The following is a 25,298-nucleotide window of genomic DNA, read 5'->3' as shown; positions in this document are numbered from 1 at the left end:
GAAAGAAAAAAGGAAATTTCATTCTAGCATTCCCTTCAGGGTTTCAAAGCATTTTTACTTACTCAGTCCTAGAAAGTTAGTTCTCTTTGACAGTGAAGGGCCAGGAGCCAGCTGTTCCCAAACCTGTTTCTGCTTCACTCACTCTCCTTCCACTAGGCCCCCTGATTATCCACCTGCTAAAGGAACTTATTTTCTAAGTTCTTTCATGTTTCAGTTCTACCTCCCTAACTGCTTCCCTCCATGCTGGCAAAACTGGCATGTGGACCCCTCTAGCCTATATTCATTTCTCTCTCCCAGGCCTCTCTTGCTGTTCTCTAGGACCAGCAGGCAGTGCAAAAGGGCTCTAGGAATTAGCATCTTGAGAAAATTAGGTTGATATAATGTTGCTTTAATTTTCTGAGCTCCAAATGATTTCCTTTAAACCCCTGCCTGGCAGAGGAGCTCTGTCAAGCTGCTGGGAAGTCACAGCATCATTTTGGGCTTTTGAGTATAAACGCCTCCAGCAGCTGGTATCTGGTTATTATCTTTTGCTGTCAGGAAAATGAAATAGGCACCAGGGTTGTACCATTCAGGTCAAGGGTGGAGATGTTCGTTACATAGGAAAAGGCAGCTGTGTTTGTAATGCTTCAGGCACCTTCTTGACCTGAATTGATTGTTAGTGGCCATGGAAAATTGCCTTTTCAGAGATGTTTCTCTACACTCCACTATAAAAAGTGATTTCTTTCCAGCCCCTAGTGTTTTCTTCTCCCTGAGGACCAGAGTGACCGCCAAGCCCAGTAGGCTTGGTGTGTTTTCCAGGCGAGTCAAGATGCTCTAGAGCAGTCACCAGCAGACATGGAAGTGACCGAGGGCCCAGACACACATCTGGGTTTGCTAGGGTCTCAGTGACTCTTGGATCAGGCAAATTTTGGAATAAGAGCATTGAGAAATTGAAGCTTGGGCAGGTATGGGGAGGTTGGAGGTGGGAGGTGGATGGGACGACGAGGTTTTTCACTGGCATTCTGGTTCTGTGGGTTGTGGTAAAAGAAGAGAGACTAGGTAGGGAAACAAATTGTAAATACAAACTGGAAGAGACAAGGAAAAGAAGGGAGTTTAGATTCTTTAGTAGGTATATGCTAGCATATAATAAACCATAACATTATGTGCAGGCTTTGTGTGCCTGGGAATATTGCTGAAGTAGGTAAACATTGTCTGTGAAGCCTAACAGAAGACAAAAATTGAATGTGGGTCTCTGAGTTGTGGTGGTATCTTAGAGGGAATTAGGAAGCACTTAAAAAGTGCCCATTGAGCCCAGGAGTACTGCACGAGACATTGGAAAAGGAAGAAGATGGAAAAGGACGAGAGTTTTGACTCCAAGGAAGTTGATCCAGTTGAATATTGAATCATCTTATGTTTGTTCAGTACTTACAGTTTATAAACATCTTTGACATATGGTACTTTAATCCTACAACAGCCTGGAGAGCCTACGTTAGTCCCAGTTTACAGTTGAGAGAGCTTAAGCTTAAAGGTGTAAATTGTATGCTGCCCTTAAGTGCACAGCCAGTAAGTGGCAGAGGTGAGAACTCCAGCTGTCCTTTCTCTGAAAAGACCTTCTGGCCATGACCTGTGAGGGCCACATGTCTGGAAATTACAGAATGAGATCATACTTATGCATACTTATGCCCTCTTTTTGGAAGTGAGATTCTTTCATTGATTCATTTTCCTTTCTTGCCCAGTTTTCCTGTGGGCCAGTGGCTCCCCGTAGAGCCTAGAGCCTGGGGCTAGGGCATGGCTAGTGGTGAGGAACATTGTTTTTCCTCCTTCCAGTATGTGTAGGCCTTAAACTTGTGATCCCTGCCTCATCCCCACTATACTGCCTCAAAAATGCTACATAATGTTCTCAGCAAATGCTGTTAGGTCTTTTTTTGTGTGTGCAAATGAATATAATCCAAAAATATGAATAACTGATGGCTCGGGAACAAAGAATACTGGACTAGATTGGTGAAGAAGAGAAAGAACTGATATATCTCAGCTGTACCTGGGTGGGCTTGTCATAGGATGACAAAGTTTATTTTTAGCTAAAGTCAGTTTCTCCAGAGACTTCTTCACTGTTTTGATAAAGCTGGGTAGCTATCATCAGAGGCATGGCCCTTTTTAACCCAGAAAGTGGCTGGATTGTGAACATTAGTATTTTCCATTTCTTTCTTAAAACTGTCTCTCCTAAAGCTTTCTGGTCTTTATCTAGCGGTTGCAGAACTCTGGACAGGTACTCAGCCATTACAAACCTGTGGAGAGGGAAGGCCGAGCTAACTAAGCTCCTTCTAGATGCTGGGTGTTCCTCGGGGACCTCTGTAGTTACCTGCTCTAGAGCTCAACTTCTTGTCACCAGTGCAGATGGTATATCCCCTCTGCCTTAGACACAGTATGGGCCAGTATTGGGTCCAGCATAAATTTCAGGTTAAGAGTTAAAAGGTACTGGAGTGACCAAAACCCAGCAACAATTCAAATGAGTATTGTAATTTAGTTATTCCTGAGGTGGGTGGGTACTCTGGGGGCTGTCTGGAGGCTACACACCAGCATTTCCTTCGCCCTCTGCCTGTCAGCCTCCAGCCTCTGCACCACTGCCCCATGTCCTGGCTAGCAGAGGATTAAAGGCAGAAGGGAGTGCAAAAAGGGGAGACTCAATGCACTGTGATTACTTGGATTGGATTCTGAAGCAAAACAAAGACTAGTGAAATCTGAATCAAGTTGAATTTAATAGCAGTGTACCAATGTTGGTTTCTTATTTTTGACAAATGGCCATGCAAGATGTTAACAAAATTGGAATCTGGATGAAGAGTATATGAGAACTTGGTCTTTGCAACTTTTCTGTAAACCTAAAATTATTCCAAAATAAAAAGTGAATTGGAAAAGAATAGGGAGAGCCAAGAAGGAGGGGGAGAAGGGAAGCAAAGGCTGTGGTTTGGAAAGGTAGACCCTGTGACTAGGAGGGGGAGATGTTAGAGCCCCTCAGGCTCTGGATAGGAAGACCTGAGTCCAGCAGCCAGGCTGACTGGATTCTCATGTAGCTTTGCTGCACACAGTCTGTGAACCGGTTGCTTTGTGTCTTGGTGTCTTTTTTTTTTTTTAATTTTTATTTATGATAGTCACACAGAGAGAGAGAGAGAGAGAGAGAGAGAGGCAGAGACATAGGCAGAGGGAGAAGCAGGCTCCACGCACTGGGAGCCCGACATGGGACTCGATCCCAGGTCTCCAGGATCGCGCCCTGGGCCAAAGGCAGGCGCTAAACCGCCACGCCACCCAGGGATCCCTGTGTCTTGGTGTCTTTTATTTCCCTGTCTGTAAGTGGGGGATGCAGCATCTATTCCACTCAGTAGGACTCTTGTAAGGCAGGATTTGGTAAGGAAAAGACTCTGAGAAATAAAAATGCATACTCAGATTCCTATTAAGATGCTTTTATTATAAGTCTGAGGTAGACCCTATGCTTGAAAAGCATTAGGTGTATTTTGAGGTAGGGATGGGCAACTCCAGAGGGTGATGACCATAGGAGATCATATCCTGGGTGTTGTGGCCTCGGTGGGAGCTCTGTGTTATGTTTGCTGAAAGGCTCATTTTACTCCCCCTGCATTCTCCTTCCTGTTCCCCATTGAGCCAGACTTTTTCCCTTCCTCCCCTGTCCTCCACTTGCCTTTGCAGAAACCACTGGTAAAGGACCGGGAAGCTGAGCTTCTCTACTTTGCTGACGTCTGCGCAGGCCCAGGCGGTTTCTCGGAGTACGTGCTGTGGAGGAAGAAGTGGCACGCAAAGGGCTTTGGAATGACTCTGAAGGGCCCAAATGACTTCAAACTGGAGGACTTCTACTCGGCGTCCAGTGAGCTCTTCGAACCCTATTATGGTAGGGACATGAAGGAGGAGGGTACTGGTGGTGATGAGAAATAATCCTCTGTGGGGACTTGAGATCAGAAGCAGTTATTATCCCCTGAGAATGTTTTCTTTACCAGGTCTCTCAGACTGGGGTTCCCAGATTATGTCGTGAAGGTCTTGGTTTCCTCTAGACTGTCCCTTTTTATCCCAGGCCTGGAGGATGCAGGTTAAACACTCCACTAGGCAAACTCTCCTCAAAACCATATTAAAAAAAACAAAAAACAAAAAACAAACAACCATATTAAATCCTCTTTTCTTCTCTTGTGGTGACAGGAGATAATGAAATTGCCTGATCTCCAGTTTAGAATTGGCAGGGTTATTAACCAATACAAACCCCATGCCTGTCGCCGGCACCGTGCACCGCGTGTGGAATGCGCTGGGTAACAGCTCAGCAGCCCCACAGCAGTCCCCTCCACTCTTTCTTGATTGCTGTGATTTGGCAGCAAATCTCAAGTTTTTTTGTAACAGTTCTTAGTTAAAAATTGGTATCAGTTCCTAAATGTAGATGCTTTAAACACAATTTTAGTCTTGAAGAGGAAGAACCTGTGTTTCAGTTGATGACTCTTAGCTGGACAACTCTTTTTGTTTTTTTTGTTTGTTTGTTTTTTTGTTTTTTGTTTTTTTTTAAGATTTTATTTATTTATTCATGATAGTCACACAAAGAGAGAGAAAGGCAGAGACACAGGCAGAGGGAGAAGCAGGCTCCATGCAGGGAGCCTGACGCGGGATTCAATCCCGGGTCTCCAGGATCACGCCCTGGGCCAAAGGCAGGCGCCAAACCGCTGCGCCACCCAGGGATCCCCTGGACAACTCTTTTTGAATTCTGCTTTATTACAGCAGGGCCCTGTTTTTGCCTGTTGGTCTGTCACTGCAAGGCAGCTCTGCAGGATAGATGTGGATAGTGGGTTGCTCCTCACAGGGCCTTTTCTCTTGGTCCTTGAGGAGAACGTATGTTCAAAACCCCAGAGAGCTTGTGTCCCAGCCCCTGAGACACACAGGGCAGATGAGCTAACTGTGAATCTTGTGTCCTATCAGGTGAGGGTGGGATCGATGGAGATGGAGATATTACCCGCCCAGAGAACATCACTGCTTTTCGGAATTTTGTCTTAGATAACACAGATCGCAAGGGCGTCCACTTTCTGATGGCTGATGGGGTAAGTGATCTCTCCATAGGGTGATGCTTTAGGTATTTATCTTGTTAGAAGCTTTTTTATTTGGTCCTTTGCTGCCCCAGATCGTGGTAGCTCACTGTTCAGATAGTAGGGATGTATGATGTATGTTTTTATTCTTTTTGCACATATTTTCAATGATACTTTCGTCAACGTTGTAATGTTTTGGACACCTTTGCTTGGAGCAAGTGGCCCTTCTTCGCTTACTTTCTCAGAGGACCTTGATGAGAAATGCTAGGGGAGAACTATGACTAAGATGGGCTAGGCAAAATGGATTGGGAAGAACATTTCCATCATTTGTCACCTGGGCGTGGCTCCTGGTAGAGGCTGTCCTTAAGCTCCTGAGCCTCTGGATGGCTGACAAATGACCACATAACCAAAGGCAGCAGCTCAAGGGAATCCACAGGAGGCTCTGTCAGTGGTTGGGCTGAAGTCAATATTCAGGGAGCCTTGTTCTTTAGGCAGCTGCTGGAGTTACCTAGGACATCCATCCCACTGTAGCTTTCTCACCTAGCAATCTGATGCCGTGGGTGGTCTTTTCTGGAGTGAGGCACCACTTATTCTAAGAAGGACCGAAAATATGGCAATTGCTCCAGGGTCACATGGCTAGAATTGAGAAGAGCCTCTAGAGCTCCTTGGGTGGCCTCTAAAGCAGTAATCATGTGGAAAGGTGAAGGAATGTGCTGGATGTCAGGATCTGAAGATGCCCTGGTTTACCAAAGCATTATGCACAGTAGGGAACAATGGAGAGACAGGCCTAGGGGAAGAAGAGGGAGGGGCTACTCCAGCTGAGTAGATGTGGGGGCCCGATAATGCTTGGGAGGCAGTTGAGGTGCCATGTGGCAGCCAGAGTGCAAACTCAAGTGTTGTCTTTCTGCTTAGTCAACATAGACTGGAGACTTGGGCTTTTTTTGTTGTTTTTTAAAAAGATTTTATTTATTAAAAAAAAAAGATTTTATTTATTCATCAGAGACAGAGACAGAGAGAGAGAGGCAGAGACATAGGCAGAGGGAGAAGGATGCTCCTTGCAGGGAGCCTCATACGGGACTTGATCACAGGAAGGACCCCCAGGATCACGACCTGAGCCAAAGGCAGATGCTCAACCACTGGGCCAGCCAGATGCCCTCCCCCCCTGTTTAATTGACTCTACAAATAGACATGCATTTTGGGAAACATCTATAAATTTATAAAAAGGGCATTGCTAAACAATTTTTGATTCTGAGTCTTTTAGCTGTTACCTTTCTGGGACTGAGTGAGAGAGACTTGATCTGGCTGGAGCCAGCTTAACAGAGGTCAGCCTCTTATACTTTTTTTAAGAAAATTATTGTGATAAAAAACATACAGTGTACCATCTCAGCTGTTTTTAAGTACATAGCTCAATAGCGTTAAGTATGTTCACATTTTCATGAAACGGATTTCCTTGCTTTTTTCCTTTTTGTGAAATTGGAACTCTGTAGCTAGTAAACAATAACTTTCCTCTCCCTCCTCCTCCAGCCACTGACCTCCTTGACTTCTCTGTGAGCTTGGCTCTCTGCCCCTTGCTGGCATCTCACAGGGAGGGCGGCCACTTCAGGAATAGCAGGGCATATTCTTTGAACAAACACCCTGGCCAGAGAGTCTGCAGGCCTGAGGGAGAGTCCTGAGATAGGAAGGGAGTTTTGGTCAGCAGAGAGAGAAATCGCTGTGACTGGCAGAGTTGTGTTAACTTTACTCCTGTCACCACACTGGGGCCTGTTCAGTGGTCAGCACGGTGGCTGAGTAAGCCCAAGCAGAGTATTCATACCCCTCTCTGGGTCTTGGACTGACGGTATTCTGTATCCTATGTTGTAGTTGGCCTATGACCAGCCAGTATTTTCCCTCTGTCCTCCTTTACTCTTCCCCTGGATTCCCCCATGGGTTTTTTGTTTGTTTGTTTGTTTGTTTGTTTGTTTTGTTTTTTAGTTTTTTTGTTTTTTTCCCCCATGGGTTTTAAAATTTTTTGGACCATCTCTTCGGAAAGGTAGACTTGGTTCTGTCTCCTCTGAGTGATGGAGCAGAAGAGCGGCACTGTTCTAGTAGTCAGGCCTGGATCCTTGTTCTAGCTTCATCCATGAGGTGCCATATGACCATGCCAAAATAATTTAAACACTGAGCCATATCTTTATCAGTCAGAAGGTGGAAATCAATGAAAACACTTGTAGGGTAGGGATGAATGAAGTCCTCATCACTTATCTTTCCTACTCCAATTCTTATACTCTCATTGCAGGGGTTCTCAGTGGAGGGGCAGGAGAACCTGCAAGAGATCCTCAGCAAGCAGCTGCTGCTCTGTCAGTTCCTCATGGCCCTGTCCGTGGTCCGAACAGGTGATGTTTCCTCAGCCTAGGACCCATTAGAGGCCCTATTGGACAAGAGCATGTACAAGGCTTAGGAGTAAAACAAACTAAAAAGTGTTTATATTAGTTGACAGGTGGTTAAACAAGGAATATAGAGAAGTAAGTGCGAGAGAATCTCCAAATTCCCCTTTAAAGCTGAATCTCCCCCTTAAATTGCCTCTTTATAATGGGCCCAACTGGTGGGTCCCTGGTTTTGTCACATTTACTCCCTGAGATTACCTTACCACCTCCTGGGATAGAACCCGCTGACTACTGTTGGTGTTTTTGCTCTAATCTAGGAGGCCACTTCATCTGTAAAACCTTTGACCTTTTCACACCGTTCAGTGTGGGGCTCATCTACCTGCTGTACTGCTGCTTTGAACGAGTTTGTCTCTTTAAGCCAATTACCAGCCGTCCTGCCAACTCAGAGAGGTGAGGCCTTCCTCTCCACTTTAATCAGACTAGTTGACTAAATGTTAGAACAGCAAATTTTGATGCACCTCTATGGCGTAACTACTCAAGCTTACATTAAAACCCTGATTTTAAGGAAGTTATTAGAGTCAATAGGAGTCAGGATTCAGATCTTAATGGTTCTGTGATGTGCCAGTTCAGCTTCTGCCTCCTTCTCTATGAGCCTTGTTCTTCAGACTTTGTGGGGGATCCTTGGTTTGGTCCAGGAAGAAGGTGACCAAAAGAAGCGGCACCTGAAGGGACATGGGCTGGGCAAGGGTAAAGGGGCTGCCAACCAGAGGCACTATTGCTATCCCAGTAGGGACACAGTACACATCATGCATGATGTGAGAGAAGATGTGGCCAGTCTTAATTGCTAGATGGCTTATGTTAAAAACACAGATTACTGGGTTCCATTGCTGGAGAATCCCACAGTTAATTAGGTCTATAATTTACCAGACTCCCTAGTGATGGTGATGCAGCCAGCCTGGCATAGGGCATTTGGGAACCGCTGCCACAGAGAGTAGAAATACAGCCCAGCATAAGAAGGAAGGAATTGCATTGAACTTTTGCAGCAGAGTCTGTGCTGTTCTTTGTGCATAGACTTAAGGTTGTTGAGCTTTATGGCTCAGCAAGGAGTTTGGGGAGGATGAATGTGGGAGAGAAGCCCTTGCTCAGTGGACTGACAGGGTGTTCTCTGCCAGGTATGTCGTGTGCAAGGGCCTGAAGGTGGGCATCGATGACGTGCGGGATTACCTCTTCTCAGTCAATATTAAACTCAATCAGCTGCAGAACACCGATTCCGATGTCAACCTTGTGGTCCCCTTGGAGGTGATCAAGGGAGACCACGAATTTACTGACTACATGATACGGTCCAATGAGAGGTAAGCAAACCAGGTGTTTTTGCTGACACCACTGGGGTATCAAGGAAGACTAGAGGATGAAGAACTGAATGACTGGCTCTTGGTATCACTTTGTCAGTCATAAAAAATTGGTAACTAGGATTGGTCTGCTTGTTCCAGGACTCTCTGGGATTTTGACACCTTGTCCTTCTCCCTTGCTCTGTCCCTGGGGTGGCTGTTGGGAACCTGGTTGTCACAGCCCTGCCCATGGGAACCTGAGTATGATAGTGAACTCTGATAGAGAGCAGCCTTGTCCTGTGTTCCTGGAGGCAGGAGTAACTACTCTTTAATTGCTTCTGTTTGTGAAAGGCTGTCATGGTTGTTGCCTTCTGAAGCTCCCTGTTTGGAGACAGGAGATGGCTAGGAAGCAAGTATGCGGCATACTTTGGAAGTTTCTGATATTAAAGCTTTTTTGCCAGTTCATAAATTCCCCAGATGGGTGATCTGAATGCAGTTTTGTTTTGTTTTAAACCTTTGATTCCCCCCGCCCTTGAAATAATTTTGTAATGATTATAATAATTTAAAGCTGTGACAGTTGGCTGAGTTTTCTAAGTGGTCAAGCCTTAGAGAAAAGTTTTTGAGGTATGTTGGAGTGTTGTATAGTAGCAGTGAATCACCAAGTGCTTTCTCATGGGGCAAAACAGGTATTGGAAAGGTCATTTCTAAAGAAAAAAAAAAAAAAAAAAAGGAAAGGTCATTTCTAAGGGTGTAGAGTCCTGTCTCTCAGAGAAGGTATAGGAGGCCCTGGAGAATTACAGGAGAGGTAGTCTTTACCCATTTACCATCATCCTACAGTATTTTAACTTTCCACGGTACTGTCACAACGCTCTCATCTTGATGGTAATGCCAGATACCAAACTGGAGCAGATACTGAGCTTCATGTTATATGTGAGGAAACAGGTGTGAACTGGCCTAGAGTCAGCAAAACCAGGGCTTTGTAATATTTCTGGACTTCTTTTTTGCTGAACTGTGCTGCCAGCTGCTATGAGTGTGTGTGGATACGTTGCACAACTGGACTCCTCAGTGCTCCCAATAGTACAGTGTTTAAACAGTCCTATAATGAATCAGTTTTCTTTCTTTTTTAAAAGGATCAATGTAAAATTCCATAATTGAAATTCAGATCTTATGTAAACACTTCGGTCATATTTGACAAATGTATATATCCATGTAGCCTACATTTCATTTTATGAACAACAATATTACTGTAACCTCAGAAAATTTATTTGTGCCCCTATCCATCAAGCCTAAAATAACCACTCTTATTTTCATCATCATAAATCAGTTTTGTCTATTCTAGAACTTTGTATAAATGGAATCATAGACACTTTTGTGTCTGTTTTTTTTTTTTTTCTCCTTACCATAGTGTTTTTGAGATTCTTTCATGTGGGATTTGTTTGTTCCTTTTTATTGCTGAGTAGTATTCCATAATATGAGCATACCAAATTTATTATTCTTTTGATGGACACTTAATGATATTTTTAGTTTGGGGCTGTTATGAATAAAGCTGCTAAAAACATTCTTGTGCAGGGCTTTCGATGGACAGATATTTTCATTTTTCTTAGATAAATATCCAAGAACAGAAATTCTAGGTCATAGGTTAGGTGTATATTTAACTTTTTAATAATGCCATACAGTTTTCTAAAGTGCTTGTACCAGTTTATACATCCTCCAACAGAGTATGAGAATTCTGATTGCTTTACATCTTTGCCAACATTTGATATTGTTAGTCTTTGTCATTTTAGCCATTCTGGTGGGGGTGTAGTGTTATACCATTGTGGTTTTATTTTTTTGTATATTTTTATTTTTATTTTATTTAATTTATTTTTTTGAGATTTTATTTATTTACTTATGAGAGAGAGAGAGGCAGAGACATAGACAGAGGGAGAAGCAAGCTTCCTGCAAGGGGCCCATTGTGGGACTCAGTCCCAGGCCCCTGGATCACAACCTGAGGCAGACACCCAGCCACTGAGCCACGCAGACATCCCTTTTTTGTATATTTTTAAAATTGAATATTGTATTAGTTTTAGGTGTAGAACATAGTGATTCAGTATTTATATACATACATGAAATGTTCACTACCAGAAGTCTAGTTACCATCTGTCACCATTGTTGTTACAATGTTATTAACTATGTTCCTTATGGTCTACTTTATATTCCTGTGTCTTACTTATCTAGCTGGAAGATTGTACCTCTTAATCCCCTTCACCTATTGTTCATAGGTGTTCATCCCCCCTACTCCTTCCCCTCTGGCAACCATTAATTTGTTCTCTGTATCTGTAAGTCTGTTTCTGTTTTGTTTGTATCTGTTCATTTGTTTTGTTTTTTCAATTCCCCATATAAGTGAAGTCATGGTTTTTATCTTTCGTGTCTGATTTATTTCACATAGCATAATAAGCCTCTAGATCCATCCTTATTGTTGCAGATTATAAGATTTCATTCTTTTTATGGCCAAGTAATACTTCATTGTATATACATGCATCTTCTTTATCCATTCATCTATTGATGGACATTTAGCTTGCTTCCATATGTTGGGTGTTGTAAATAATAATGTGATGAACCTAGGGGCACATATGTCTTTTCAAATCAGTGTTTTTGTTTTCTTTGGATACTAGAAGTAGAATTGCTGGACTGTGGTAGTAATTAATTTTTTGAGAAAACTCTGTTGTTTTCCATAGTGGGTACACTAACTTATATTCCTACCACTGTGCAAGGATTCCCTTTTCTCCACATCCTCACTAGCACGTGATATTTCTTTTCTTTTTGATAATAGTCATTCTGTAAGGTGGTATCTCTTGCGGTTTTGGTTTGTATTTCTGTGATGGCTAATGATGTTCAACCTCTTTTCATGTGTTTATTGGCTGTTTGTATATTTCTTTTTTGATGTGTCTCTTCAAGTCTTTAGACCTTTTAAAAATTGATTTGTCCTTTTATTAAATTATGGGGACACTTTCTATATTTTGAATACAAGTCTGGTTTCAAATAATGTGTTGTGAATATTTTGTCCTAATATGTGACTTGCCTATTCATTTTCTTAATGGTATCTTTTGATAAGCAGAAGTTAAAATTTTTTTAATCATTTTTTTATTGTGGTAAAATATACATAAAATAGTTTACCATTTTGACCCTTTTTAAAGTGTATAATTCAGTGGCATTTAGTCATTCATATTGTTGTAGAACCATCATCACTGTATATTTCCAGAATGTTTTAATCATCCAAAACAGAAACTCTGTAGTTAAACAATAACTCCCCATTTACACCACCCCAAAGCCCCTGGTAATCTCTAGTATACTTTCTAGCTCTATGAATTTGCCTCAGGAAATCATGATTGAATCCAACATCATGAAGCTTTTTGCTATGTTTTCTTCTAAGAGTTTTATAGTTTTAGCTTTTATGTTTAGGTCTCTGATCCATTTTGAGTTAATTTTTGTATTAACTCCAGCTTCATTCTTTGCATGTAGATATCCAGTTTTCCCAACCCATTTGTTGAAATGATTGTTCTTTCATCATAGAATGGTCTTGGTACCCTAGTTGAAAATCATTTGATCATATATGCAAGGGTTTATTTCTGGGCTCTCTATTCTTTCCATTGCTCTGTCTGTCTTTATGCCAGTACCACAGTTTTGATTACTCTAGCTTTGTATTAAGTTTTGAAATAAGGAAGTATGAGAACTTCAGTTTGTTCTTTTTCTTTTTTAAGATTTTTATTTTTTGACAGAGAGAAAGAACACAAACAGGTGGAGCAGCAGGCAGAGAGAGAGGAAGAAGCAGGCTCCCCACTGACCAAGATGCCCAATGTAAGGCTCCATCCCGGAACCCTGGAATCATGACCTGAGCTGAAGGCAGATATTTAACCAACTGAGCCACCCAGGCTCCCCTTGTTCTTTTTCAAGATTGTTTTGGCTATGAAGTCCCTTGAAATTCCATGTGAACTTTATTTAGGACGGCTTTTTCTGTTTTGGCAAAAATTGCCATTGAGATTTTGATAGGGATTGCATTGCATCTGTAGATTATACTTTGGATAGTATTGTCCTGTTAATAACAATTTTGATCCAGTATTGATCCAATCCATGATCACAGGATGTTTTTCCATTCATTTATTTCTTTTCCCGTTTTTGTCAGCAGTGTTTTGTAGCTTTTAGTGTATAAGTTTTATACTTCTTTAATTTATTCCTAATATTTTATTCTTTTTGACACTGTTGTATGTGGAGTTGTTTTCTTAATCCTTTTCAGAATTCTCATTATTAGTGTATAGAAATGACTGGTTTGGTGTGTTGATTTTGTGTCCTGCAAGTTAGCTTAATTTGCTTATTATAATAGATTTTGTTGGAAACTTTAGGGTTTTTTGCATAAAAGGTCATGTTATCTGTGAACTGAGATAATTTTACTTTTCTTTCAGTTGGGATGCCTAGAACTTTTAAATTTTGATGATGAAATTCAATTTATCAATTTTTTTCTTTTTGTTAGTGATTTTTTTTCCTCTAAACAGTCTTGGCCTATACTAAAATCCGGAAAATACTTTCCTCTTTTCATCTAGAAGTTTCATTCGTTTAGGTCTGTAGTCTACCTGAAATAAATTTCTTCATGTGGTGTGATGGTAGGAATCGAGGTTCTTTCTTTTTCCTTATAGATAGTCAGTTCCAGCATTGTTTGTTAAAAATACTTTGCTTTTTCCATTTAATTGGTTTGGCCCTCTTGTTGAAAATTATTTGACTATAAATATGTATGTGCAACTGATTATATCTAGAGGACTCTGTTCTGTTCTGTCCATCTGTTTGTCTTTTGCCATATTCTCTTGATGACTGTACCTTGAAACAAGATACTTTGAGGTCAGGTAGTATATATTCTCCAGCATTGATTTTTTTTTTCCCCCAAGACTGTTAGCTAGTCTAGGGGTTTTTTGTAGTTCTATGTAAATTTTAGAATTTGTCAATTCCTGCAAAAAGCCTGCTGGAGTGTTGATGAAGAGTACATTGAGGTTATGAATCAATTTGGCAAAAATTAACATCTTAACAATATTAAATCTTTATATCAATAAATTTAAAAGCTAGCCATTTATTGAATTTCTTTGATGTCTCCCCAGCAGTAGTTTATAGTTTTTAGTATAGAGGTCTTACACATCTTTTGCTAAATTTATCCTTAAGAATTTTGTGCATTTGGATGTATTGTAAGTAGTATGTTTAAAATGGCATTTTCTAGTTCATTGCTAGTGTGTGGAAATACAATTGATTTTTGTGTACTGACTGTATCCTGTGAGAATGCTTAATTTACTTATTGGTTCTATGAATTGGACTGTTTTAGATACCTTATATAATTGGAATCATACAGTATTTGTCTTTCAATGACTATTTCACTTAGCATGATGTCCCCAAGATTCATTCATGTTGTCTCATGTTGCTTAATTTCTTTTTAGTTGGAATAATACTTCATTGTATGTAAAGGAGTGCCTGTGGTTGGCTCAGTAAGTATATGACTCTTGATCTTGGAGTTGTGAGTTTGAACCATACATGTGGTATGGAGTTTACTTAAGATAAAAAAAAAAAAAATTTTAAGATAAATTTTTTAAAATACTCCATCGTGCATGTATTATCACATTTTCTTTATTCTCGGTCAGTGGACATTTAGGTTGCTTCTGCATGTTGGCTATTGTGCATAGTGCTACAGTGAACATGGGAGTACTGATACCTTTTCAAGATTCTGATTTCAGTTCTTTTGGATAAATACCCACAGGTGGAATTGCTGGATCATATGGTAGTTCTGTTTTTTTTTTTTTTTTCTTGTCTTAGTGCACTGACTAATTTCTCCAGTTTGTTGTTGAATTGAAGTGATAAAAGCAGACAGTCTTGCCTTATTCTTCATTTTAAGTAAAAAGTGTTTAATCATTCATTAAGTATGGTGTTAGTAAGTTTGTTTAGAGAGTCCTTTATCAGGTTGACAGTTTATTCTGAGTTTGTTTAGAGTTTTTATCATAAATGGATGTTTAATTCTGTCAAATACTTTTCTGTATCTATAGAAATTGTATTTTTCTTTATTCCATTAATACAGTGAATTACATTGAGTGATTTTTGAAATGGTAAACAAATCTTGCATTTTTGGATATACTTTGATTATGAGTATCATCCTCATATTGCTATATTTGATTTTACTAATATTTTATTGAGTCTGTGTTCATGAGAGATATTAGTCTCTAGATCTGTATTCTGTTACTCTTCACGAATTGACCTTTTGTCATTATGAAATATCCTTTTTTAGCAATACTCTTTGTTTTGAAGTCTGCCTTGTCTGGTATTAATATAGCTACATCAGCTTTCTTTTGCTTAGTATTTGCTTGGTTTGTCTTTTTATGTCCCTTTTATTTTCAGCCTGTCTTTGTCTTTATAAATAACATATGTTGGGTCTTACCTTCTTATCCAATGTGACAGTCTCTGCCTTTTAATTAGAGTGTTTAGTATAGTTACATGGAATATAATTATTGATATGTTTGGATTTAAATCCTCTGTCTTGGTTGTTTGATTTCTGTTTATTCTGTCTTCTTTTTGTTTCTCTGTTCCTCTTCCCACCCTTTTTTGGGGGGAAAGTTTGGCATTTTTTAAAATGCCTTTATATCTCCTTGGGTTTTTTTTTAAAAAATACCTGTTATGTTTTAGCTGCTTCAGAGATTACAATATGCATCTTTATCATGCTTTACCTTCAAAAAGTATTCTGCTTCATGAACAATGTAAGAACCTGGGCAGCCCCGGTGGCGCAGCGGTTTGGCGCCGCCTGCAGCCCAGGGTGTGATCCTGGAGACCCAGGATCGAGTCCCATATCAGGCTCCCTGCATGGAGCCTGCTTCTCCCTCTGCCTGTGTCTCTGCCCCACGCCCCCCTTTGTCGCTCATAAATAAATAAATAAAATCTTTAAAAAAAAAAAAAAAAACAATGTAAGAACCTTACCATAGTAAATATGCATTTATAGTCCTGCCTTTATGTTCTTACTTCATATTAAAGTCTACTTTACCTTGCTATTATTTTTATTTTAAACTGTAAAGTCCATCGTGTCTTTTAAAGAGATTTAAATGTACACATGCCTGTACAGGCATATTTTGGAGATACTGTGGGTTTGGTTCTAGACCACTGCAATAAGGTGAATATTGCAATAGAGCAAGACAAATTAGTTTTGTTGTCTCCCAACGCATCTAAAGTTATGTTTACACTGTAATATAGTCTGTTAAGTGTATAATAGCATTATGTACAAAAAGCAATGTACAAATATTAATTCAAAAATACAGGGATCCCTGGGTGGCGCAGCGGTTTGGCGCCTGCCTTTGGCCCAGGGCGCGATCCTGGAGACCTGGGATCGAGTCCCACGTCGGGCTCCCGGTGCATGGAGCCTGCTTCTCCCTCTGCCTGTGTCTCTGCCTCTCTCTCTCTCTCTGTGAGACTATCATAAATAAATAAAAAAATTAAAAAAAAAATACTTTATTGTAGGATGCCTGAGTGACTCCGTCATTTGGGCATCTGCCTTCAGCTCAGGTCATGATCCCAGGGTCCTGGGATTGAGCCCTGCTTAGTGGGGAGTCTGCTTCTCTGCTACATTGGATCTGTAGATTGATTTTATTGTTATCAGTTTGGGAAAATTCCTTCTGCCTGCTGCTCCCCTTGCTTATGCTCGCTCGCTCACTCTCTTGTCAAATAAGTAAATAAAATCTTTAAAAAAATTTTATTGCTGAAAAAATGCTGAGCATTGTCAGGGCTTTCAGCAAGTTGCAATCTTTTTGCTGGTGCAGGGTCTTGCCTCAGTGCTGATAGCTGCTGACTGATCAGTGTGGTGGTTACTGAAGGTTGGTGCGGCTGTGGCAGTTCTTAAAAAATAAGACAACAGTGACATTTGCCACATTAATGACTCTTCCTTTCATGAACAGTTTCTCTGTAGCATGTGATGTTGTTTGATAACATTTTATCAACAGAGCTGCTTTCAAAATTGGGTCAGTCCTCTCAGACCCTACCACTGCTTTATCAACTAAATTTATGTAATATCCTAAATCTTTTGTTGTCATTTCAACAATCTTCACAACATCTTCACCAGGAGTAGATTCTGTCGCAAGAAACAGCTTTCTTTGCTTTTCTGTGAGAAGCAGCTTCTCATCTGTTCGAGTTTTATAGCAATTCAGTCACATCTTCGGGCCCCTAAGTTCACTGATCACAGATCACCATAACAAATATAATAATAATTAAAAAGTTTGAGATATTGTGAGAATTACCAAAATGTGACATGGAGACCTGAAGTGAGCAAATGCTGTTGGGAAAATGATACCAATAGATGATGAAAATGATACCAACCTGCTTGACACAAGGTTGCCACAAACCTGCAGTTTGTAAAAGATGCATTATATGTGAAGTGCAGTAATGTGTGAGGAGTAATAAAACAAGGTATACCTATATATGTAATTAAAAAAAATTTTTTTTTTAAGTTCCTTGATATCTACTGACCTACTTACCTGTTCTGGTGTTCTTCATTCCTGCAGACCCAGGTTTCTATTTGGAATCATTTCTCTCTGGCCCAAAGAATTTCTTTTAGTCTATTTTTGTTGGGCAAGTATGCTGGAGTAATTCCTTCGGCTTTGTCTTTGGAAGTGCATTTCCCTTTCATCTTTGAAGGATATTTTCATTGGATATAGAATTTGAGGTTGGCCATGTTTCTATTTCAGCACTTGAAAGATAAGGTTCCATTGTTCTCTGTCTGCCTTGTTTCTGATGAAAAGTCAGTCATTATTCTTACTGTTTTGTGCATGCCACGTGTCCTTTTTCCTCTGACTGTTTTCAAGATTTTCCCTTTATCTTTGTTTTCAGCATGTTGACTATGATGTGTTTATGTATGGTTTTCTTTGTATTAATTCTGCTTGGGGTTCTCTGACATTGGATCTGTAGATTGATTTCATTGTTAACAGTTTGGGAAAATTCTTGGCTATTATCTTGTCAGTATTTTTGTCCTATTCTTTTTTCTGTTTCTGAAGCTCTACTTATTTGTGTTAAACTGTTTGCTATTGTCCTATAGAGCTTCAGTGCTGGTGTGTTTTTTTCACTTTTTTCTCTCTTAATGTTTCAGTTCCCAAGTTCACTGATTCTTTCCTTTGCTGTTTTCAGTCTACTGATAAGCCCATCAAAATCATTCTTCATCTCTGTTATATTTTATTTCTAGAATCTTTGCTTTTTAGAAATGTGGTTTCTGTATCTCTGCTAAAATTCTTTATTTTGCATGTGCATTGTACATCTTTTCTGCTAGATTCCTTAACATGTTTTCCAGTTATTTTAAGGGCTTGGTCTGATAATTCCAACATTCCGACCATTTTCTGGGTCTTATTATGCTGTTGAATTGTTCGCCCGCTTTGTAGTTGGTCACATTTTCTTGCTTTATCACATGTCACATGCTTTTTCATTTAATGCCAGACATTGTGTGTAAAAGAACATTGGGAATTAAAGTAGAAAGGGCAGCTGTTAGTATAGGTGGGTTTAGACTGCAGTTGAACTGGGTCTGGATTTTGTTGTTGCTTTATTTAGAATTAGTTCACTACTGCTTTCAAATTTTTAAGGATGGGATCAGAACTTTACTTTTAGCAGGACTTGGGAGCTGAGTGTCTGGAGGGCTTAACTCAGTTCTGCTTTATTGTAAGCCTTCAGCAGGCCCCGTGTAACGGTAACTTCGGGTGTGGTCGAAGGAGTTCTCTTTCCGTTGTCCAACCCCTCTCCCCCAAATACAGATGCTCTGGCTGAACTTCTCTTTTTTGATATCTTTTGGCTGTCCTTTTGGTAATCCTTCTGAAATTAAATCATTTCTCCCCCCCCCCCCCCTCTCTAGCCACTGCAGTCTGCAGATCAAAGCTCTGGCCAAAATCCATGCCTTTGTTCAAGACACGTGAGTGTTGCCCACTCCCCAGAATTCACCTATTTCAAGGGAAGATCTTTTCATTTTGCTCCTCCCCCTAAGCTCTTCATTTATTTCAACAAACTTAATTTTAAAACATCTTCTCTTTTATCTTATATTCTGCTGTGGTCTGTGAAACATGCCAGAGAAGTATATGGCAAGAACCTTGCCCTCAAAGACTTTCTGTTTGGGCAGAGAAGAATAACCCAGGAAAAGGATACAGGAAGAGTTATTAATAGGGCATTAGAGGATGTTGAGTGGCATAGTATGAATGGAATATATAATGTTGGGGGACACAGACTAAAGAGAGATCAAAAGAACAGAGATAGGACTGGTCCAGGAAAACCAGTCCCCTGGTAGGGGGTGAGCAGAAGCTGATTCAGCTTCCTGGGGCAGAGTGACATCCACTGGGATGGACTTAATGTGACCTGTATCAGCAGAGAGGAGCCAGGAAGTACTGACGGGTAGTTGGGAGAAGGTTGTATGGGAAATTCTGGCATCCAGGGTGATCAGAAGGATAGTCTTCCTTCCCTTTGCTGTGGGGAGGGGAGGTGATCTCATTTTGTGTAAAACAAGTGAGTTCCCATCTTTAAGGGGCAGAGCTATGTGAGTATTGTTAGCATCCTAGGCTGAGGGCAGCGTGGGCTCTGTGTGTGCATGCACGTGTTTATTCACGTGGGCTTCCTCTCTCTGGGATTCTGAGGGGTGTACCTCTTGGAGGTTTTAATCGCTTGTTGGCTTCATTTTCCCAGGACCCTGAGTGAGCCTCGGCAGGCAGAGATCCGGAAAGAGTGCCTTCGACTTTGGGGGGTGAGCATCTCCCCAACCCATTGTTGCTCCAGGACAGGGAGGCTGTAGAGACCTTAGGGTCTCCCTTGCGTGAAACCATCTGCCTACCCTCATGACGTTCCAGAGCTGGACGTCTCAGCATTGTCAGGAGTTACCTTCTTGGCTCTTTCACTGTCAGTGTAGTCTTGCAGTTGGGTCAAAAAGGACAAGGGTGCTGGGTGACCAGGCTTCATTTTGCTGTTGGGGCTTGTACAGCAACATTGCGCACAAGAACCTCAGAGAGAAGGAAGTGGCCTCTGTGGTGTGCAGCCTCAGGGCCTGCACTGGGGTGGTGACTGGATTATCCACATCCATCTCCTGCTTTCTAGCGTCCTTTTTTAGGTGCCATTGCCTCCTCCCTTGTCTGGACCGATCCCCTCACCTGCTTATGCTCCCACACAGCCTTCGTGGAAAGTGCATTTGAAAATCAAAGCTCTTTGCCGTCTCCTTTCAGATCCCAGACCAGGCTCGAGTTGCTCCTTCTTCCTCAGACCCCAAATCTAAGTTCTTTGAGCTAATCCAGGTAAGTTTGGTATCTGGTAAAAATAAAAAGTTAGGCCTAACTTTAGATGTGGAAGGTATTGCTGAGATCTCCCAGATGCCTGGTCTCCGTAGGGCTTGTGCAGGTACCTCCCAGGCTCTGAGGGTCTGGGTTGAGGCCACCATAGGTGGGAACCTTTGGTGTAGGGTTTTGAGTTCCCCAAGTGCCCGTCGGGTTGTCTGAAGATGTGATGTTGGTGATGTGATGTGCTCAGCATTCCTCCTTGCACAAAGGGTGGGGCTGGCTGGCACTCCCTGGCAAGTTCAGGGTCACATGAGATTTGCCTACAGGGGAGACAAGTGTGGGATGATCTCAGGCAGGGGAGCTGGGCAGAGGGCCAAGAGGGGCTGCCAGGGGAGCTCCACAGTGGGGCTAGCCTAACCCTAGACTCCCGTTGTGTTTCTGGTGAGCTGGTCCTTGGAATTCTTGGGCTCTGTTCTTTTTTTATCACCTGACTTCCAGCTTTTCTGTGAGCTTCATTTAAATCTGGCCCAGATTGTGGGCCATTGTGCTGGTTTTGTGAGGTCAAGGACTGGAGAATGTGGTTCAAGATGACCTCAAAAGAGTAGCATATGTACATTTTCCTGAGTGGGGTGGAGAGGTCATTTAACCGCCCTCAGACCTATGATCAGAACTACTGATGAGTCCTCACCTTCAGTTTGATTGAAGGGGTGGCTTTTATATTCTGGTGACATTTCCTTATAGCTCTGGTAAATTGATCTGTACTCAGGGACTCAGTGTTCTTTCCCTTCCCAGCCTCTCCTAATAGGTCTTAAAAGGAACATTCCAAGCAGATGGAATTAGATCCCAGTTAATGCATGGTTAGGTAGAGCAGGGGGTGCAGGGGGGCATGTTTTAGCAAGTGCTTCCTGTCCTTCACCTCTCCTGGCCTGCCCCCTCCCTCATACAGGCACCCATACTGAGCGCCTGTCCCTTCCCCCAACTCAGCCATGTTTTCTCTGACCTGGGGCTGCAGGGCACTGAGATTGACATCTTCAGCTATAAGCCCACGCTGCTCACCTCCAAAACCCTGGAGAAGATCCGCCCAGTGCTGGACTACCGCTGCATGGTGTCTGGCAGTGAGCAGAAGTTCCTCATCGGCCTGGGGGTGAGTCTGCTGCTGGCTTCCTATCAAGTAGTTGGGATGGTAGATCCTTGGTCTATGTTTGTGGGAGTCTGGACAGCTGCCTGCCACACTTAGTGCATGTTCTCTTAGCGCCAGGGAGCCGAGGCTTAGATCCCAGGAAAGGTATTTCTTAAAGCTTCACTTCCTTTCTTCCTCTGAGTTAGCCAGGTGCCATTCATCCATTTAGTTTTTCATTTATTCACACATTTGCCTAATCATCTCTGCATTGCTCCTTTTCTTGTGATATTAAGCTTCCCAGGCTAGCAGGATGGTCAGTAGGCTAATGTGGCTTGAATCCATGCAGCCATTTCTTTGCAGTGCTTCCCTCATCATCTCATCTTGCTCTGGAGCCCTTGGAGTCTAAGATGAGGGAAAACCTTGGCAATTTTTTAAATTTTTTGAGAGGGCATGTGTGTGAGTGAAGGGCAGGGATGGGTAGGGGGGATAGAGAATCTCAAGCAGGCTCCACACCCAGGGCTGAGCCCAACAATATCACGACCCTGAGATCATGACCTGAGCAGAAACAGAGTCAGCCGCTTAATTGCCTGAGCCACCCAGGCACCCCAAGCGTTGGCAGTTCTGTATCTTAATTGGGTAAAGTTATGATTGCTCTTGTCTTTCCACTTTGTGTTGTATCTCTGTGGGGCTTTATCTCTGTTCCCTTACTGCATTCTCTCACACGTTATCTTTCTACTGCCGCCCTCCCTCCCCAGCTTGCTGTACCCTTCTGCAAGCTCATCTCAGAGATGTCCCAAGCTTGATCTTTCCTGAGGGCCACTCACCATGGATGTAGGGCCACTCATCATGGATGTAGTCCTTTGGAATGGTGCCCTGGGCCTGTTCCTGACCACCAGGAAGACCACCAGATCCCTGTTGCTGAAGTAGAACTGGCTAGTCTCCCCTAGACATTTTCTGCTGACATTTCCCAGCCCTGTCAGCTTATAGCTGCCAACTAAGAGCCCTTCTGAGAACTGAGCCTCTCAGCCCTTGCTCTCCATGCCTGCCTGATGGGGCCGTTTCTTTCTGCCCATAGAAGTCTCAGATTTACACGTGGGATGGCCGCCAGTCAGATCGCTGGGTCAAGCTGGACCTGAAGACGGAGCTACCCCGGGATACTCTGCTGTCTGTGGAGATCGTCCATGAGCTGAAAGGGGAGGTCAGAGGTGGTTCTGTTCACCTGTCTGGTCCTGCCAGCTAAGCTGTATAGCTAAGCTCCTCCTGAGTTAACTGGGTTACCTTGTATGTGGTACTAAACAGGGCCCAGAGCTGGGGGAAGGCTTTATAATGATTCCTTCTCCTCCAGTAGTTGCTCTGTGATGTGTTCAGGTAGGAAGGACCACAGTCTTCATGTGTGTAAGAGGGATCTCCATCATCTGTGGGCATTGAGGGCCCCAGTGGGCCTGCTGGGTATTTTTTAGCTGCTGATTTTGTTTTTACCAGGGACCCCTTGAGCTTTGGCCATTACAGCCAAACAGGTGACTTTCAGAACAGTCCGTGGGAACAGTTGACAGGATTGGGAAGCTAGGCCCCGGCTGGAGCGCCATGGCAGCCACCTCTCACTGAGCCCCAGGGGCTCATCCCCTGGAGCCTCAGATCTCTGCTAGAAGTCTGGGCCAGTGTGGTGCTGAGAATGAGCTGGGAAGGCAAGAGAAATACCCTGTTTAGAGTCTTTCCCTTCCTCGGCTAGAAGTAGAATGGAGGCCAGCATGCCATAGTGGGCAGAGTGGGCCCCAGGCCAGTGCCTGGCCAGGTGGGCAGTGTACTTATCCTTCTAGGGGAAGGCCCAGCGGAAGATTAGTGCCATCCACATCCTTGACGTCCTCGTGCTGAACGGCAGCGACGTGCGGGAGCAGCACTTTAACCAGCGGTTTGACCTGGACCCTGGGGCGGGAGGGTGGGGTAGGCCAGGGCAGCTCTGTGGCAGCAGCCTTGGGGGCTTGGCCCCTCACCCAGGCCTTCTCTGCCTGAGGATGTCCTTTGCTTCCCTTTCCCACCCATTAGCTGCTTCCAGGGGCAGGGTGAGGAATTAGTATTGGTGCTGCATAGTTTGCTAGGCCTTGGGCCCTGATTGCTATAGATACCAGCACCCTCCATTTTACCATAGCTGTTCAGATCAAAAGTGATGTTTGTGTTACGGTTGAGCAAGAGGATAACCTTAGGGCAAGAGGAAGGGTCTCTGAAGAACATGTCTTAAGCATGGGTGGACCTAGTTAAGTCTGTTCATCTGGATCCCTTTTGCGTGTGGATGGATGCCTAAATCAGTTGTTAGAAGGGAGGAAGGGAACATCACTGCAGTGATGCTGACCTTACTCCTAAGTTGCTTCTTCCTGTGGGTGTGATGTGCTATCACTGGGTTGGGGTGAGTGGACATACACAGTAAAGGTGATGTTTGAAGTTTGAGTGGAGGGGCTGAGCCCAGCTCAAGGCACACTTCAGGAAAGCCTACCGAGATGTCGCAAACTTGGTGTTGGAATCCAGGAGAGGGAGGGCTCATAAAGATGTTAGTGGAGAAGGGCAGGGCGGGTTTCCTGGGGTAGGAGTGCTGCCTCTTGGAGCACTTCTAAATGTCCTCCCTCACTGCTGTCATGGAAATGCCCTGGGCTGGTGGTGGAGGCCTTTTGCTTGCCTCTGAGAGACTCTGTTTGAACCGTAGCATTCAGCTTGCTGAGAAATTTGTGAAAGCGGTTTCCAAGCCCAGTCGACCTGACATGAATCCCATCAGGTGAGCATATGGTCTCTCCCTCCAAAGCCCAGCTCCCATTGCTGCTTTCTGGTCACTGCCTGCTTCCCCATCCTGTGGGGGATGGGAGAGCTCAGGACAGGGGACGAGGCAAGGTTGGCTTTCTACAGATAAGACTACCCTCGGTGAGTGTGAATTGTTTGGTGGGGGGGGGAGTGGGCACTAGGATTAGTGTCTCCTTCACCCCAGGGCCTCTCCAGCCTAGTCCCAGTGGGCCAACCTCAGAGAAGAGATTCATTCCTAGGGGATAAGGTGTCCCCATTTAAGACACACGTGCTCCTGGGAGCGCTCACACCCCTTGTGAATCGCATATTCACGCTTGAATGTCGTTAGCATATCACATGGTCTTTCCATTTTTCTCAGGTAAGAAAAGGGTGCTGAGGGAATGTGAGCTTTTGAACATGAAAAAGAGAAAGTTTGTTGCCATGTTAGTGTGATGGTTCCAGGCATTTGAGGGAGGAGAGGAGGATTCGAGCAGTCAGGGAGCCAACAGATGGAGAACAGGCTTTGCAGGCTGTGTCCAAATCAGAGGTTACTTACCTTTGGGGCTTCATAGGACTAGAGACTGAGGTGTTTTTTACACGTGATGTACAATGTCCAGTCAGCCTGATCCTGAGGGGCACCTCCCAGGCACCCTTCCTGTGCTGGTTGTGGTGGCTGTTGGGTCTCTGGGGATCTTATCTTACCCAGGAGCAGTTTCAAAGACATATTCCAGGGCTCCCAGAGGTGGAGTCTTGTACTTGGGTTGGGGTCCCCTGCCCCCTATGGTAAAAGGCCTGTTAAGACTGTTTGGAAGGAATGCTGCTACAAGAACCCCTAAGACCCATGGTGACGGATCTGGACAGAGCCTGGACCTTGGTGCTCTGGCCTCTGGTGACGGTGAGGATGGCCTGGGGTGGGAATCCAGCAGAGACAGCTTTGCATCAGACCATGCTCTGCTTTCTTCCATAAGCATAGTGGTGCTCCCCAGTTACCCTGGGGTGGGACCAATGCAGTGTTTGGTAGCTCTGGGCTATGGCAGGTCTGTGAGGGACAGCAGTGAACCTGGCCAGGGGTCCTCATTCTGGTGGGTTGCAGGTACCCAGGCCAGAAGCAGCAGCTTCCTGCCTCCCAGCTGCTGCCAGACAAGAACGTCCTCCCTGCAGCCCTCAGGAACTCTCTCTCTCCACACAGGGTGAAGGAGGTATACAGGCTGGAGGAGATGGAGAAGATTTTTGTCAGGTGAGTGACTCCCTTAGTTCAGGATTTCAGAGGAGTATTCTTTTGCAGAGCTGGGTTGTGGGGGAGGCAGTGAGTTGGCCCTGGCAGACTGCCTCTAACCCCACTGCTACAGCCAAGAGCCCCCCAGCTGAGAGCTGATTCAGCACCCTGTCAGGAGGGGAGCAGG

General features: G+C 43.4%; 1 protein-coding gene across 2 annotated transcripts in view; it reads left to right on the top strand.

The window, feature by feature from the left end:
- Positions 1-25,298, top strand: part of CMTR1 (cap methyltransferase 1) — a 50,290-nt gene that overhangs the window by 21,207 nt on the left and 3,785 nt on the right. For both annotated transcript variants that reach the window (XM_077904186.1, XM_077904185.1), the window contains exons 9-21: positions 3,676-3,874; positions 4,939-5,057; positions 7,318-7,414; positions 7,723-7,855; positions 8,578-8,757; positions 18,611-18,667; positions 19,429-19,486; positions 19,959-20,027; positions 21,022-21,153; positions 22,205-22,327; positions 22,947-23,038; positions 23,825-23,893; positions 25,085-25,132. In XM_077904186.1, coding sequence (XP_077760312.1) covers positions 3,676-3,874; positions 4,939-5,057; positions 7,318-7,414; positions 7,723-7,855; positions 8,578-8,757; positions 18,611-18,667; positions 19,429-19,486; positions 19,959-20,027; positions 21,022-21,153; positions 22,205-22,327; positions 22,947-23,038; positions 23,825-23,893; positions 25,085-25,132 — 1,376 coding nt within the window. The remainder of the gene's footprint in view (positions 1-3,675; positions 3,875-4,938; positions 5,058-7,317; positions 7,415-7,722; positions 7,856-8,577; positions 8,758-18,610; positions 18,668-19,428; positions 19,487-19,958; positions 20,028-21,021; positions 21,154-22,204; positions 22,328-22,946; positions 23,039-23,824; positions 23,894-25,084; positions 25,133-25,298) is intronic.

This window comes from Canis aureus, chromosome 7 (assembly GCF_053574225.1).
Source record: "Canis aureus isolate CA01 chromosome 7, VMU_Caureus_v.1.0, whole genome shotgun sequence".
NCBI classification, from domain to species: Eukaryota; Metazoa; Chordata; class Mammalia; order Carnivora; family Canidae; genus Canis; species Canis aureus.
This window is presented reverse-complemented; position numbering and strand designations above follow the sequence as displayed.